The 17,811-nt window shown below is 39.8% G+C and overlaps 1 protein-coding gene across 2 annotated transcripts in view; it reads left to right on the forward strand.

The window, feature by feature from the left end:
• Positions 1–1,200: 1,200 nt before the first annotated feature.
• The window catches only part of dve (SATB1_N and homeodomain domain-containing protein dve), a 62,348-nt gene continuing 45,737 nt past the window's right edge, over positions 1,201–17,811 (forward strand). Inside the window, exons 1-2 of one of the 2 annotated variants that reach the window (XM_065488590.1) lie at positions 1,201–1,387; positions 12,354–12,579. In XM_065488590.1, the coding sequence (XP_065344662.1) occupies positions 1,271–1,387; positions 12,354–12,579 (343 nt within the window). In that variant the 5' untranslated portion in view covers positions 1,201–1,270. The remainder of the gene's footprint in view (positions 1,388–12,353; positions 12,580–17,811) is intronic. The other variant, XM_065488591.1, reaches the window with a different exon arrangement.

Below are 17,811 nucleotides of genomic sequence, written 5' to 3' on the forward strand. Positions count from 1 at the left end.
TTAAAAAAACCATTTTTACAAACTCAAAAGTAAAATTTATACGGTTTTAGACCTTTTCAAAACATTTTTTCAAAGCTTATGGGTTTTGGACATCAGTTCATGGGAATTTCTGTAATTTTATGGAGTTGAGCTTTTTACGTTCCGTATAGATTTCAGTAAAAAATCAGCCAGCAACATGCTGAAATTTTTTTTTCTCGGTTACTTAAAAGTATTGCTTGAATCCTAACTCTCCAAGATTTACGTTTTATTGTAATTGATCACTTTAAAAATAGTAAATATGACATTATGTGACGCAAAAAAGGTTGACGATGATGAAGCTAATGAGGCTAACATTTCAATATACTCTCAACACTAACTTTCGTTGTTTTAAAGTTGTGACGCGTTAAATAAAACAAAAACAATAGTCTGGAGAAAAATGAGTTAAATGAACAAAACTTGGCTGAATTATTTTTTGCTTTTACATACTAGAAATTCAATGCGCAATGATATTCAAGCCAGAACAATCGTTAAAAACTGGAAAATAAAAAAAATATGCCTATACCGATGGGGTAATCAGTTTTTTTAGGGATTAACTGACGAAACGTTTGTCGTAAAGACCAAATCATTTATTAAAAGCATTTTCGGTGGCAGAGATTTCTGATCGAAATCGACAGTGTTTATGTGGAAATCCCATGGAGAAAGACTTAATTTCAGTGATTTTCGAGTTCAAGCCAGCCGTTTGTGAGATTTGAAAAATGCCTGAATTTCCGACTAAACAGCAAATTTTGCGGCTGGAGAAGCTACGCAGAGTGCGTTGGCAGGGAGGCAGAGGGTACCGTTAGTTGCTTGAGCACCGCGGTCGCCTCGGAGAGTGCGAGGGTGCACGGCGGCGGCCGGCGGCCTGCGGCGGCGCGCCTCCTCCGGGGGCCGCTAATTCCCGCCCCTTATCCGCTCATTTGTCGGCGTTCGGCAGGGCCGGTGGCGCCGACGCATACCAGCGCCGCCCCGCCGAGCCACCCCCGACGGGCGGCGGTGCTGCGGCGGCGGCGGCGGTGGCAGCGGCGGCGGCAGCGGCCGTTTCCGGCGGTGGCCGCGTGCGCAGCCGGAATGCGCAGCGCTGCTGCCGAGTGCGGGCTCGCTGGCAGGCAGGCAGCCGGCACAGCACGCGGCCGATAAGCGGGAGTGAGAGAGAGCGAGCCGCAGTCTTGGCCGGAGCGTCGAGAGCGCTATACAACACAGCCTCCGCCGGCCGGCCCCCAACACACGTGCTCGCCGCACCAGAAGCCCGATTATGGACTTCCAGAGTGCGATGGAGACGTTCGCCGAGGCCTGGGTCGCCGCCAACACCAAGCCGCCGCTGCCGCTCCAGCCGCAGCCTGTCTCCCTCGCCCACCAGCAGGAACAACAGGTAGGAATCTTTCCCGCGTCAACCCCCGAGACCATAGTCTCCAAGACGACACTTGTCACAATTTTCATTCCAAGACACATAGCGCATGGAATTCTAAAAATGTGGGTTTTAAAGAGCGAATTCCGAGTTCTCCAAATCCGATCAGGCGTCGTTTAACATCTAAACATTGCAGCAGTGGGTTGGATTTCCAGACGGTTTTGCCAATTAAATATTTCTTGGAAATTCCAATATCTTGTTCAAATGCCAACTCCAATCGCATGATCCATTATTTTACTAAATTTAGCGAGGAAAAACGAGATATTCATCCAAATTAGATAAATAAAAAATTATTAATTGCCAATCAGCAATCTCTTACGCACGTTCCCCGATCCGAAAGAAATTAATGAGAATAAGAAATAGTGAGAAAAATTAGTCAGTTCAATATGTCAAGTTAAAATTTGGCTGTGCACTGGAGTTTTCGTTCTAACACCAATTTGGTGATAAATTGTGCGTTCATTTTGAGCCAACAAGTCATATGTGCAAATCAGTGCAAATTAACCACAATATATCCGTCACTTAGTTAGTCACCAAAATTTCCTTAATTCTATAAATTATTTCCCTGTAGGAAGTTAGGGATATAAATAGATGTGTTCTGAATTTGAACAAAATCCCATTGATTATTAAGAAAAGTTCGTTCATAACCCAATTAAAATTTAATTTTTTTATAATTATGCAGTTTAGTAACTTTATCTGAAATGCCTGGTATGAGCTGATTTAACCTCAAAAATATATATAATCAGTAATAACCTAAAACGTACAGACTTTGATTGCGAGAAACCACCGAGCCAGATTGCGTTACGAATCAGAGGAAGGAATTGGTTTTATGGTGAGATTAATTGCTTGAATTTGATGATTTATCGTACGTCCACACCAAAAGTGAGATATTGCAGGTTTGGTAAGAATTTGAATGTTGTGGTTTCCCCTAAGTTGAAAATGACAATTTTGATAACGAGTGATGTGTTAATTTTCGCCATTTTTCACGGTATAATTGACGAGTGTATTTCTGTTTCATATGTATCGCGTTTTATCGAAATATCCAGCAGTTATTTTTGACTTTCTAAAAATAGCTTATCCAACTCGCACAACTTTTAGCAACATCCGCTTGATTAATTGTTCCTTAGTTTCCGCTCCCGATTAATATAGTTTAGTGCGTGGTGTAAAATAATCTGAGTGATTATACTTGGATCGGATGTGGCTTAGCAAATCCACCCTCTGGTATCAAGCCAAGACAACAATATTTACACGTTCTAAGAAAATGTCAAAGGGTGGTTCTCTTTTAATACCCCAACCCTTACAAAGCGAAAAAAATGAAAAGTATCAACTGCGTACTTTAATTTTCCTCTATAATACTGCTGGTCAACTTCGAATTTATACTTTCAAGAAGAATTATAAGCTTTTGTGTAGTATTTTCGGCGAGGATGATGCCCCCAGTATGGGGGAACCGTACAATTTGATTTATGATCAGGACAATATTGTTTCTGAAAATTAGGCCCGTTTTACCTGCGCGGTATCCCTCTTGAGTAGCAACTAACCTGATGGGGGAGGATGGATGATCAGACGCAACCCCCCAAGCAACCGCTTTCCCGGGTTGTTGACTTATAACTGCCGAGTTTTATTTATTGATGATCCTCTTGGGCTTTAATATGTCCTTTTGCCCTCCTCGAGTTATCATAAATAGCATCAGGTTGCTATTGTTATATAGCCGGCAAAGCTATTTTGGTTCAAAGGGAACTAAAAAGAAAATCGGAGGATTACAGTGAGTAGATACAGGGGACAATTCAGGTTGGTCAATGTTAGCTTTCAGGGAATTATTAGTGATACATCACCAACAATAATATTCCAGGGTTTTGAAGCATCAATCCGCTTTAATCATTTATTACTATATCTAATGAAACCATGCACATGCCATTTGTATACTTGCAATCAATGTCAGAATTCCCGGGTACTGTAGGCGTTTGACTCCGATAAATTGTGTGTTGTGGTGAATCTATTCGGATTTGGGATGAATGCGATTCCTGTCAGCTTGAGTGAGTTAATTTCAGGGGTGTAACGCCAAGCGTTTCAATAACAGCACCGATTATATATATTATTCTTAAAAATGACAGCCCATCAAAGGCCACAAGGAGCTGTCAAGTTTTGTTATTTTATGTGACACATTCGTATGACATAAGAAAAATGCAATATTTATTTTGTTGTAAATTCAGCTGTTGAATAGCGAAAGCTATACCAAAAAACAAAAACCAAAATGATTTGAAAACTAATATAAATTTCGACATTGCTATTAAGAAAAATATTTCATAAGAATAATTTTCGAAATCCACGTAGTTGCATTTTCTTTAGAACGTAAAGCTTGTTGTTTTGGCCCCAAAGATTTGATATTTTTTGCTTAACAAAAAGCCATGCCGTAATTTATTTGCTTTTAATGGATCTCCTTACAGGTACACATTTATTATTTTTCTGCCCTCAAAATTAGTTTGAATATAGACTCCAGGAATAACACAAATTTTTCTTGGAAAGCTGACTCATTCCGCTTTTTATAATTTTACCGCTGAACTTAATTTAAAAACTAAAGGAAACATTTTAAGATTATAAAACTTCCGTTATGAAAAACAAAATTAAAGGATTTCCACAATTGTTTCAAGGAAAGAAGTCGAACTGTTCATTTTCCGTATGTAAATTAAATTTGCGGTTGTTATCGTAAGGTTAAGGGAACCGCAAGCACAAAACCATTAAGTAAAATTATATACCTAAAACCAAAAAACTGAAATAGTCGTCTAAAAATATTAATATGTATAAATAAACCCACTCTCCTCGTGGATATTCCAAACAAAACGAGCGCAGTGCAGAGTCTTGTGTCGAATTTCGTAACCTTCAATTGGACTCGCTTTGGCTGCACGCTGCTGTTGCTGGAATGAAGGCGCGCAAATAAATATCCTGCTCTCGGGCTCGTCATTTCCCTTGCCTCAGAGGAAAACACTGCCGCCGCCGGCGAATTAAGCTTAAAACGGCTTAACTTTTAAATGTATAAATAATGGTCACGCATAGTTGATCTGCCGCGCGGCGAGAACCCTTGCTTCACATGCCGCCGACGCCGCCAGTCTTGCCCGCAGTTCTTCGACACTAATACATATAAAACAAAACAACGTGCTTTGCTTTTCTTTTCTCGAGTCCAGACGGACGCACAGGAAGCTCTTATATGTGTGTGCCCCGGAACAATGTCCTACGGAGGCGATATTATAAAGATATTAACGCACCCAGCTACCGACGCACCAACATTACACAAATGCCTATAATTAGGGCAGTGCGCAAACGATGAGAAATTGCGTCAGCTTGCTCTGGTGCGCTGTGAGTAGACGGTTTCAAAATATTGAATTTTTAAAATTCATTCATGGGGAAATATTTATTGCTAAAATGGCGCCAAAAGTAAAAATAAAAATTAATTTCCTAGAAAAACATCCTCGCTTTTCGAGCGGCGAGCGCTGCCTGCCAACTAAAAATCGTATTTTAGATCACAACATCAAAATTAAAACTTCCCGTGAGAGCGATGCATAACGTTGAAATTTTGTAAATAAAAATATAGAAAGAAACAGAAATTTTGAAAAATCTAGAATGCTAACGAATAAAAATGGTTCAGCTTGCACGAAAAACTGATATGGTAAACCACGTCCTTCCATCTTTCTATTTAAATATTTCTTCTCGTAACAAAATGCCATTCTTTTGCAAATTGAAATATTTCAGTTAGAATTTTAAAGCATTTTGAATACATTCAGCATTCAGCACAAAATAAATTTCAACTAAACATCCTAGAATAAAATGATAATAATAACTGTTCACTGCCCTGGCCGCTTCCGAGTCGCGCTGATGATGATCTCCATCACCTGCAGCCGGCGGAAAGTCTCATTCTTTATGATCAGACATTAGTAAGCCTAAGTTTATACGCGCGTGCATTTATAATTTAATTGTGATATTTCTCATATTTTTTACGCGGCGTAATCAAGGTAATAACTGACCTGCACCAACACGCATCGGCAGCACTAATTAACATGCAGTCAGACGCTCAAGGAACTTTTAATTGCGTTTTATTGCATTATTGTGTAGTTTCACGAGTATAGCTTATACGCAAATTATGCAGATGAGCGAGCGAGCGCTGCACGGCCTGATATCGCGCATGCAACAACAACAATAACAAAAATTGTTGTAAAAAATAATCTGGTGCGATCATCTGCCTCCGGTGAAAAAATGGCACACAGCTGCGGATATTTACAAAGTGCGGAGCGAGAGGAGGAGTAGAAGAGGCCGCCGACGCCGCTGCCGCTGCCGCCGGTGCAAAAAGTTGCTGAACGCTTCCTTCTCCTCAGGTAATTGTCCGTGGAGAGGGGAACGTGGGGTGGCAGAGGCCGCTTCTGAATTATACGAACGAGGAGCGAGGGATTTGCCAGCCGACAGATTAGCAGCAGATTTGTGCCCATACAATGACCACTCGTTGCGCTGACTACACACAAATTTGTTTCTCTTTTTTGTTTGCCTCTTCCTCTCCTTCTATCCCCAGCCCGAGTGGTTTAAAATTAATTTACCGTGCCCTTTGTTTGAGTTGCAGGTAACTGAGAATTTTCATATAAGTTACGTTAGATTTAGAACAGAAATTGAAAAAATATTTAAAAATTATCGCGGAAATTAAAAATCTTTAAAATCAATTCTGCTTTTTAGAGCAATTATATAATTATAATATGCGATTTTTTTGTATTTATCTTAACAACTTTAACCTTTGAATTGAAAATTTGTGTGCAGATTGTGTTACCTTTAATTGTCGTCTTAATCTTCTGATTTTTTTGACTTTTTATTTCCTAGTTTTGTTTGATAATTCAATCTAAATATGTAGTTTGTAAACTGTTTGTATTTTTTTTATTTAATTATTCCGGAATGTGCATAAAAAAGTACCCTCTTAAATCTAAAATATTCGTTAAACGTTTTAGTTCCAGTTTTAAGATTGATGAGCTTCTCCAGCGGTAGAACAAATAATCTATTCATTTGAAATAGTATTAGTTCATTGAAAATATAAATTTTGATTTCAAAATAGAAAAATTACTATTTTGGTATTGTTATTATTTTTTTCTTGACATGAAGTCAGGAAAAATACGCTACCTTGAAGGAAAATCAGGATGAATTTCAGCTGCCTTTTAATTCATTTCTAAAAAATCACATTCCCATTATTTATTTGTTAAATTTTGCGTAAATAATATTTAAAAGCTACTCGCTCAGTAACTTGGAATACAATTTGATTATTTGGTTTTGAGGAGGAACAACGCTATTTATGTGAAGCCTCTGTTTGGGAATTTGTGCCGTTTTATTGCCCCGAAATTCATCTAATCTCTCCTTTCCTGGAGTTGGTGAAGCTCACATCCTCCAGTTAGCCGCCGGTCCTCCCGTTTCTCTTCTTTTTTCGCTCAGCAGATTATGCATTACGATTTCCAGCGCTCGTCGGCTCACTAGACGAATTCTCCTGACATGTGATATCGCGTGACAAACGCGCACGCGAGATTTGATCTGGCCTGCGCGTTGCACCGCTCGCTCGCTCGCTTTAACCCTCCCCCGTGTCCGTCGTAAAATTGGTTCATCTGCTAATCCTTTGTGCCGTGATCAAGGATGCTCCCTGGTCACGCCTAATTAGGCAGGCCCAGAGGCAGGTAGAATGCACGCAGCCAACAGCAGTTCGGTTTTGTGTGACGAATGGCCTTAGTTCAATATAATATATATTATAGATGACAAGAAAAAGGAAGCTTAACTCTGCTGGGTATAAAGGCTTTAACGCTTTCAATTGTGCGGAAGAAAATGCTCAAAAATTGAATGTAAAAATCTGTATAGAAAAATCCTTTTTTTACTTTAATAAATATTACGAAAGAGCAAAAATTTTCTCAGGGTGATGTTGTAATTTATGGTAAAATCAGACACAGTTTGGTTGCTAGTCAATAGCCGCGTGGACACTGTATCCTTGGTTAAAATCATAATTTATTTCCCCAGGGGGAAATATACCTCATTATTCAAACGAACAAAAACCAAGCAAAGACGGCTATAACTAAACTGTTTGATTTTTTGAGAAATTATTCAAAATCTGGAATCTGACTCTGTATTGTTTCTGATTTTAGGGATGAATTCTTGCAAAATCAACAAAAAACTTAATAAACCACTTACTTAAGCTGACAACGCAAAATTTTCTAAATTTTGGGCCAGTAAAGCCACAGTTAAGAAAATTCAAAAATTACAGGGCTGTTTTTTATCCAAAATCAATATGATGTCTCTATAAATAGTTTGTTTTATTTCAATTATTCGTTGCAATACAGTATAGTTTTTGGTCTATTTTGAAGGGATTAAACTAATTAACAGTTTTTCAATAGGCATTTTGAAAAAGAAACTTTTCTTGACAATCAATTTTAAAATTTCTCTTAGTCATACATTGTTAGATCATTTTTTATGAACTTAAGCAAAATTTGAAAGCTGTCCAATCGACTGAGTTTGACCGTCAGTTTCACGACGTTCAGAAAATTTCTGCATGATTTCAGACAGTTGCTTGTAGAAATTTTGATTGTTTCGAAGGAGTCAGATTTTGACTAAAGATCAAGTAGTTACGAAAAAATTCAAACTAAAACAAGTGTTACGAAAAATCGGGTAAAAGACGAGAATAATCCAGGGAAAATGAAAAATCATATAGTGTAATAATTGCGACATATCCCAGAAAAAAAGTTGAAAAAAATCTAAATCCTCGTTTATAATGTAACAATTACATGTTAACCTTTTTAACGCTAAGTTGTACCTCAGAAATTCTAGCACTGCTCGCAAGAAAGCAATTAGAATTGATAAAAAGCCAATTTATCAGTTTTCACCTTCCAAAGAAAAAAGGTCGCTTGCTTCCCGTCTTTTAATGTGGGGAAAAATGGAATTCTAACGTTGTGTGCGTGGTCGGGTCGGTCGTTTTCTAATAAAACCATCCTGACAAGGAGGAGTTGTTCGAGGGTTTGGCCTTTTATCGTTCAAATAACAGAATAGGTGGAATCCACTTTATCCTCTCTAGATTTTTTGCCGTTCGATCCCCTTGCTGTGGAGTGTTACCTGTAGACGCGGGACGCGCTTTGCTAAGCGCAACCTTGGGATGAGCAGGAGATGCGGCTCACCCCCTCCTCTCAACAATACAGGAAGGCTGCTGACAAATCTCCACTAATCTTGGCGTCCTTCCTCCTTTAACGGCCACCTGTATAGTTGGAAAATACCGCTTTTAACCCTTAATAGAAAGAGCTGATTTTTTTGTTTGCCTCTCTTGCGCGCCGATTTATTGCCGCGTGGAATCCGACCCGAACCTCTCCGAATTCTTGGCTGGCAATTGAAATATGACGGACGTGTTTGCTTATTAGCCGCGGACAGATGATTAAATTATTTTAAAAGGGGCCGGCCGCATTCCAGCCGCTCGGATTAATAAATGCTCTCGGCCGCGGATAATGAGACACATGATGCACACGCGGCGTACTCTTCGTGTTTCTTTTTATTTGTATGAAAACCGCCGGCCGGCGCCTCTATATGCTGGCTGAAACGATCCCGTGTTCAGCGCGCGCGGATCAGCCGACGATGATCGAAAAGAGAGAGGTGTAAGGGTCAAGATTAGAAATTTTAGATAAAGAGAGCTAAAGGAGCTTTGCCTCTGGACAACCGCTAAATGTTTGCGATATTTTGCGTCACACGCAGTGTCAATAACCCCGCTCCATCTCTCTCAAATGGGTTCGTTAAAAATATATTTCAATATCAATCAAAATCTTCCAACAGCAGCAGCTACCTGAAGATACGTATAAAGAAGGATGAGATTTTTATCAGAGGTCAAAATTTAATTGTAATTTCATCGCATTTCCAAAAATTCTTATATGCTAGTGTGGTAAACCTTTGGACTGGCTGGCGCACAGGGGTTGCTGCTCGACAGAGGTCGGAAAACCTTCTGTGAAACAGGCCAAATGCAGCCTCCTCGATAACTCGGGGAGAGGGTGCATTTGGCGGCCGCTTGATGTGTCAATCAGCGATTGGCTCTAAAAGGTCGTGTTCTAATAGGTCGTGCGCTCAGTGCGTGAAAGCAACGTTAAATTTAATCAGTGCTCGCTTGTCGTTTAGAGAAAAATAAAGTGCCAATTCATACATCATACGGTGGTTGGTTACGGTGTTATTTGCCAGCCTGGGCGCCTTGCCATGGCGCCCCTAAGGTCCGTAGCAGGCCAGGACATTGTACAACAGCTAGGAATGACTGGCAAGGTGGTAAAAAGGCCACCCAAAAGCAGAAAGTTTAAAAAATAAACAAGTCAACAGTTTGAAGAAAGTTAGTTTGAGTTGGGTATGAACCTGTCGAAGTAGACCACACATAGTTATTGAAATATGAATAAATTTGATTCATTTAAAAAACTAAATCAATTTAAAATTTGGCAAAGTTGAACGGGGAAAATTGCATTGAATTGCTTAAAAATAAAAAAACAGCTCACAGCTTGTCTGCATTCATCTTTGTCAGCTACCAGAAACTTTCAATTTAAATTTTAAACCTAGATGAATTTTGTAATTTTGTCCTTGAGAAGCTATAAATATAAAATTTTTAAGTCTGCTGTTCAATTCAGATTATTTCACTACAATTTGCAAGCAAACATACAAGTAGCATAAATCAAAATATATATACATAATTTCCTAGGAAATGTTCCCTCGCATATCAAGTTTTTTTTGCTCTTTTTATCCCTGTCCTCTCGGACCGGGAAGGGCGCGCACTGCACTAGCACGAAAGCTGAAACCCGGGTCCCAATAACACAGGCGAACGGATAACATGGGCACACCATGCCGCACTGAAGGGCCACTATCAAAAGCTCTAGATCACCTTAAGGGTTAAAACTTAAAAAATACAATAATTTATAATTCTCTGCTCCATTTTCCATTGAGGAAAGACAGTTTCTTCTTCCTTTTCTTTAGGACCCAAAACTTTTCTGAACCCAAACCCCACCGTTGCTTGCAATGTGTTTTTTTACTAGCAAGGAGGTAAAGCCACCCAAAAAGAGGGACTGCGGGATTAATTAATTTGCTACCTTTTTGACAAATTGAGGTGAACAAATGTGTTTTATTTACCTCATTTCCTTTCAATCGTGTGGGGGCAACCTCCGTGGAGTTTGTTGCATTGGCTGGTTAGGAATTTCGTAAAATACATTTTTTTTTAAAAAATTGTATTCTTGACACAGGAAATGAAATAAAAATATTTCATGTTGGTTGATTAAAATTTTTCTGAAAATTCAACTAGTTTTGATGAAGCCTCGTCCTTTTTCAGGAGGAATAACTTTTAGGGTTCGATATTGAACAGTAATTATTATATTCATGATGTATAATACAAGTAACACCTACAATGGATTTGGGATGATTGCGACTTGCATTTATCTGCTGGTTTGCACCTTTCTTGAATACGTGAATTAAATTTGTTCTTTTCTGGACTGAGCTTCCTCCTATGAGGCACGTACACCCATAATGTTATTCGTGCATGGAAGCGGAGTTTTCGCGAGTTGTTCGCTATCAGGTGGTCGCCCATCGAAAGAGGTGAATAAAAAATAATTTTAATTATGATATTCAAAAGTCACATTGCAAAACAGAGATATTGAACATGATGCCCATTGCTCGTGAATGAATATATCCAAAAATTAAAAAAATAATAATAAATCTGTTCTAAAAAGGCTGTGGAAAACTGTAACAACACTTTTATCCAGGGAAACCTATTTTAAAAATTACAAAGAAATAAAATGTCAGGAAAATTCCCAGATTGAACACAGATTTAAAGTATAATTTACCATAGCCTTATTGAGTTCGTTGGCCGCACACATTATAATGCAGATTATGCCGTTGAAACGTCTGGCTTTGGTCGCGTAACAAGATTGCCTTTTTTGCAAAAGAGACGGCGCACGTCAATGCAAATAATTGCATTAGAGAAGATTCGCGTCTTATGTGCTGGTGCCAAAGTCAGGCAAAGTGGCATCCGAAACAGCAGCGCGCGTAAGGTCGGATATACATATTATTGTGCGCTGGTGTTCTCCATGCAGCATAAGCTCATTGTTTGAGCTCCTAATCCCCGATGTCCAATTGCTAAGGTTTCATTGGCACTAATTCTCATCGTGTATGTGTGTGTGTGTGTGTGTGCGTCTGCAGCAGCCAATAATGGACTTTGAGCAGTCGTCGAGCTGCAGCAGCCAATGATCACGCTGCTGCTGCAGCATCTTATTCACTTAATTCTATTGTCACCGCGGCTGCCTTTGCCGCGCGCGGTCGGATTAATCAAGTGCCATGTGTAGTAATTAATATTATTTCTTGCCGTCTCGTCTGCGCACTCGTGGTGGGCTTGCAACTTAAATTATTATATTGCGAAATGTATCCTTGCCGAGGCTCTATCTAGTTTTCGACGAATAAGCATTGGTACGGATTTAATCTCTGGAAGATGTGATCACAAGTCAGTTGTGATAAATGCTTACACTAGATGACAATTAATTACACTATACATTGCTTTGATATGTTGACTTGATTTTTTTTATCAAACTGAAATAAATGTTCAATAGGCTCGGATAGACTCTCTGTGGTAGAGAGCAGACAAGTGGGGTGGGGGTGGATGCCCCTTAAATCTTCAGTTAATTAGGGAAGGTCAAGACGAGTCTCTTAGTTTTTGCAATTCTGATGGTTTTGTGGAGACAATTATGCAAAACGCGTGATTTTTAGGTTCAAAAATGGAGTTTCTCTATTTGTAAATAAGGAAAGCTTTAAATTTTCGCACAAATTAAAACGGGTGATTTGAACAAAATATTTCTTAATACATCTCTGCAAATAAAAATTTAAAATCAAGAAAATTAAATAAAAAAGGGCTAACAGAATTATTCTTCTTTTGTTGCAGACTCAGGCAATCTCGTTGACAACGAGTCCAAGTAGATCACCGACCCTTCCGCCCCCGGCCGCCCCGCCGCCCCTGCCACCCCCGTCCAGGAACTCCGAGGAATCGTCGATGCGGGCGAACTCGCCGGCGTCCCGCAAGTCGTCCACGTCTCCAGCCCAGCAGAGCGAGTCTGCCCAAGAGGGTATCAACCTGTCACCAAACAGCAAAGATTACGAGGCCCGCAAGAGTGAGTATAGCTTTTCATTTTCCAAGGGTTGAATTTTCTGTGCCACCGTTACTTTTAATTACCATTAATAAATTTAAATTTTCTGTATATGTTTTGGAAATTTTTTTATCAATCGTTACGAATTTTATCAATCGATATTATTATCGGCTAAAATTATCGGCTACTATTTAAATTAATAAAACCTATATTCCCGTTAATTTTATAATTTCCTATTCATACTGACAAAAATGTTATTTTAAATTCACTTTCGGTCATAAATTTTTAAATGCAAGAAATTGAATAAAACAAAAATAAATCTTATTGCAAGCCTTATTATATCTGCAAAGTTAAAACTCTATTTTTCAACAAATTAGTCTGAATAACAACGGTATTTTGAATTTTTGAACAAATACGTGAATATCATTGCACGCATAATATCTGTGCCGCTGAATTATTCAAAGATAAAACACACATCCCAGCGGTAAACCGCAGCAAAATTGCTTTTTTATTTTTCGGTCGCGGGTGGTGCGTGCATGTGTGCGGGGATTAAAAAAATGCCCGTTGATCCCTGCGAATGAGCATCATCAATATAAAAATCCCTATCCACAAGGGTCGAAAGCAGATCTGAGCGGGCCGACTAATTTTTTCGCCGGGCGGCGCGCATCAAAAATTCATTCGGCGCCGCTTACTTATTCAACTTTCGATCCCACGGCGCCGGCAAATTATTATATGCGATACTGGCGCTCGCGGTTAATAATTCAGCAAATCGGAATTCAGCCGGACGCGCGAGACGAGTGCGCCGGGGACGAATTCGAGCTCCATTCCGCTGCCGAGGGATTGCGATGGATTTGCGGCGTTAATCAGATTATCTGTCTATGATTGATGAAACTGTAGGCTGCTCTGGATTACAGCGGTGCGGCGCGGGGAGCGGATAGAAAATCCAGCATGAAAAGAGATCTAGCTGCGGATCAGCCGGCAGAGCGCAGTGTGTGCACCCGAATTTCGCTGCCTTTTTATTTCATCTCTCTCTCTCTCTCAGCCCGGCTACAATTTTGATTATACTCGAGCTCAGTCAGTCAGCAGCTGAATGTACAGCGCAGCATGGAGAGAGCGTTCGTTCGCAGAGGATTTTGCATTATTCTCTCTCGCTGCTGGTGTACTTTAGCCGGGGATAAAGCATCCAACACGACTCTCCAGGCTCTCTCTCTCGCTCGGATTACGCTAAAACCTTCCCTATATATGTCAAGGAGGCTTCAAACGCGGAGATGCACTGCCGGCACGCGGCAGAAAGAAACGGCAAAATCAAAGTGACACACTGCGACTCTCGGAATTTCGGGCTCAGCACGCACCTGCAGACACGCGGCGAATAATTGCTCGGCTCGCTTGCGGATTTCCAGCGGCGCGGATTTGGAGATTAGCGCAGGCAAAAAGGTGCGTCGACGGGTCCTGGCTGACACGGAACATTCACTCTTTCAAAACGAGTTAAAAAAATATTTTTTAAAACAGCCGAAAACAATTTGGAAACACAGATAATTTAAGTTTATTTTTTAACCATAGTTCGAGTCACAATTTAATTTTATCACAATTGGGCAATTGGTATATTTTATACTGCAAGCTGCTAAAATATCTAAAATTTTCCTTGCTTTGCCGATTAAATTTGCGAGAAAATTGGCTCCAAATTTTGCATGCTAATCCAGCGGTGAACAATATCTCTGTATTAAAATGAGGATTTTTTCCGTGGAAGGGAAATTTACCTCAAAATTAACAAACCGTTGTATTTGTCGCAACAAGAGGAAGGTAAATTAAGCGAAAAATCATGGCAAATAACTGTTTAATTTGTCGAGAAATGGCAATACCAGTACAGAAAGACACTATTTTTTTTAAATTTCATTTTTATTTTGTGCACAAAGTATCAAAACTAAATAACGTTATTAAAAATAGGTGTCCCAAAATTTTATTTTGTTTAATTTTGCAAATTAGCCTTTTTTGCATGAAACCAAATTCCCGAGCGCATTTTACTCGCTTTATTGAGCTCCTTTGTGATCGACTCAAAGCTGGGCAGACTCCGCAATCAAAAGAGCAGCAACAAATTGACTTTATCAGGCGCATTTTCCAAGCAATCACGCGGCTGTGATAGCTTTCTCACGCGAATAGAGCGAGAGCATGCAGTTAACACGGAACGCAAATGCGGAGAGCGAAGATTAAGTCATTACTCGAGGTGCATTTCCAATCACCCCGTTGAAAAGCCGCGGCCGGAGCAAGCAACACACACATTAAGCGCAGGCCGCGGCATAGAAGAATACAAGAAAAGAGAGCCGTTCGGGTCTCTCTCTCCGTGCTCATTTATTTATATATAAATGGCGCAGGGCCGACTTATCCATTTAATTTTGATTGCATGACGATAGAAAATTCCCTGCGCTCATTCTGATCTGATAAATTGTCCGAGACGACGATGATGATGATGTGGACAACGAGCGGCAGCCATTCCGATACACACGGGCCATTCTATTGGATATTTCATCTCGAAGTTTGATCCAAAACATTTTTTGTGCGCGCCGCAGTGAGGAGAATTACAGCGGCGGCAGCAGATAGCCGGCAGATAGATCGGCTTCATCTCTTTTTAAGCTGCTCTTTTTCCAATCTGAAAGCGAGTCACAGGCGAAATCTACAAGTCATGCTGGCGAGCAGATATCTCGGCATTATTCATTGTTACGGACTAAAAGCTAAACCGAGCGAGCGCAGCGCGGCGTTCGAGGGACAAAGAAGGCGCGCTCTCCGCGCGAGATTATATTTTATATATTGGGTGTTGGCCATCGCATTATGTACGCCATCACACCGCGTTATGCCTCACATCATCCTTGCACATCCAGGTGTATCAAAATAATCAACTTTTTAATTCTCATCCTCGCCGATAAAAAGCATTAAAGACACTCACACACATGAAAAGCAGCAGCAACAGCAGGCTCTTGAAATCGCCGTTCTCACCACTCGAGCGTTTAATCCCCGCGTGCATGCAGCTTTTGCCGCGCGCGCTCTCAATACATATATGTTTGTTATCTCTCCGCACTCACATACACGCTATATACACTATAAAAGCGTGTGTGCACAATGCACCGCTCTCGGCAGATGCTTCTTTTTGCCACTCGCGCGGGTCACAACACAAAAACCGATTGACTTTTTGCAATCCGATATACCATGCCGATTTTGTGCACTCGAATGTTCCACTTTTCTCCCAGCCCCGCAGCTTTGCTTTCCTCCAGAGTGCCTGACTTAAATTATGAAAATATCTGCTCCATAAGCCGATTAGAAATTTTGGCAATTTCCCTAGATTTTAACGTTTATATTCTCAGAAATAGGATTACACTCTTAAAAATCCATTGGCGTATTTATTTTTGTCTTCATTTCATGATATAAAATCTTTACAAAAAAAAAAAAAAAAATATATATCAATACTGCTAACGCCGGAAAATCTTTTTTTTTTCAATGCAAAAATGAACTCCTAAGCATAGTAAGGGCTGCAAAATTTACATGTTCTTCAAATGGTGCATGGGGACTGTCTCCCTAATTTAAATCTTACTTAATCTCACAACAAAGAGTTTTCCCAAAAAGTTTCATAGATCTCGACGAGAGAAATCGATATATCTGAATATCTGCCACGAATATAATGTACAGTTGGGAGAAAATTGTCAAAATATGAATTTTAATTGAAGCAAAGACTTTGGAAATTATAATGATTTTTAATTGTTACCCTGTATTATTATTGGAACTCTTTATTAGTACGGAATAACTCCAAAATTTTGATGTATTTTCCTTTAAAATCTAACTGTTTTATTCTGCGGGCTGATAGCAGTGAGAATAACAATTATGTCGACAGCTGACTGAATATGTTCTAAAGATTTGATCGATTAAAATGATATCTAGTGGCTAAAAATTGATTAATATTCATATCATCGGTCAATAACCTTACTAAATCACCTATTCAAAGTTAATATAACTTATTAAACTTGAATATCGTTTACTAAGTTTGAAATTTGTTTTTAATTGGGCAATGACTTCTGATTTAATTGGTTTGAAATCGTCAGAAAATTGCTTTTGACCGTCTTTAAGCCAACAATTAACTGGAAAGCTGGTTAGGACTGTTAAACTTTTAGGAAAATTTTGGAGGCGTTTTAAAAATTTATTTAGTTGATTTTACAATGGCTGCAACCTCGAATGGTAGGCTGAAAATCGGAAAAATCATAGTTCACATTCTCGCACTGTTTATAGCAGCTGTTTTGGCCCCGCTCACCCGCTGGCCTAGAATCAGCAGTACTTCCGCTCCAAAACAAAATATTAGCTGCAGAGAATTTTGAACCCGCGATCGTTGAAAACGTCCGCCTGTAAATTCATCTCTGAAGAACAGAATTAAAAATTTTATATGTATTTTGATCAATCTATACTGGAAAACACCTTAAAATTATGATTTTGCTGCCTAAAAGTTAAAAGTTTTTCCAAATCCAATGCAACCGATTATTTTGTGACCTCTCAAAGCTGAAGTATTTTAATGAGCATGAATCATTTTGATAAAAATTTCCTGGAAGCAGTTTGGGCGAATTGCAAGACCTCACTTGACTCGACAGCCGCGGCAAGGGCGTTCAAAGCCCCTGTGGGCAGTGTTCGCCCTCGTCGAGCGAAGAGGAAGATGAGCCGCAATCACAATTATTCTAGCGTAAGTGCAAGTGCTGGGAATATTAAAGAGAGGGAATTATCTGTGTGCGCGCGCGGTGTCGGCTCTCTTTTATCTCGCATTATGATCTGTCCTCTTTGATTATTCAATTTGATTTGCACGCGGCGGCCGGTGCGCGTAATCTGTGCCGCGCTCTCTGTCTCTCACTGTGTGTGTGTGCGTTTCAATCCGCGCGCTTATCTCCGCTCGCAACGCTCAAATATACGTTCAGGCAATCAGCCTCGTTCGGTGCCTTTGGTGTCGCGCCCACAGCCAGGATTATCTTAATTCTTGAGCTTAAGGCCAACAATCGCTGCCTGTCAATCAAAATCGCATTAAACTCTCTCACTGCAAATGAGTAATACTCGCTTATTTTTGATGCCACCGCCGCCCGTTGATTGCACTTGCCCGCAGATGTTTTAATCCGTTACGACCTGCCATTGGATTTCACTCCGCAATTTGATTTGTTTTAATTCGTCACGGATTTGGCATATTCATTCCGAATCGATTTTATTTGTTTATGCTAATTAGGGATTTTAGTTTGAACA

Source organism: Cloeon dipterum, chromosome 4, assembly GCF_949628265.1.
Source record: "Cloeon dipterum chromosome 4, ieCloDipt1.1, whole genome shotgun sequence".
In the NCBI taxonomy this organism is placed as follows: Eukaryota; Metazoa; Arthropoda; class Insecta; order Ephemeroptera; family Baetidae; genus Cloeon; species Cloeon dipterum.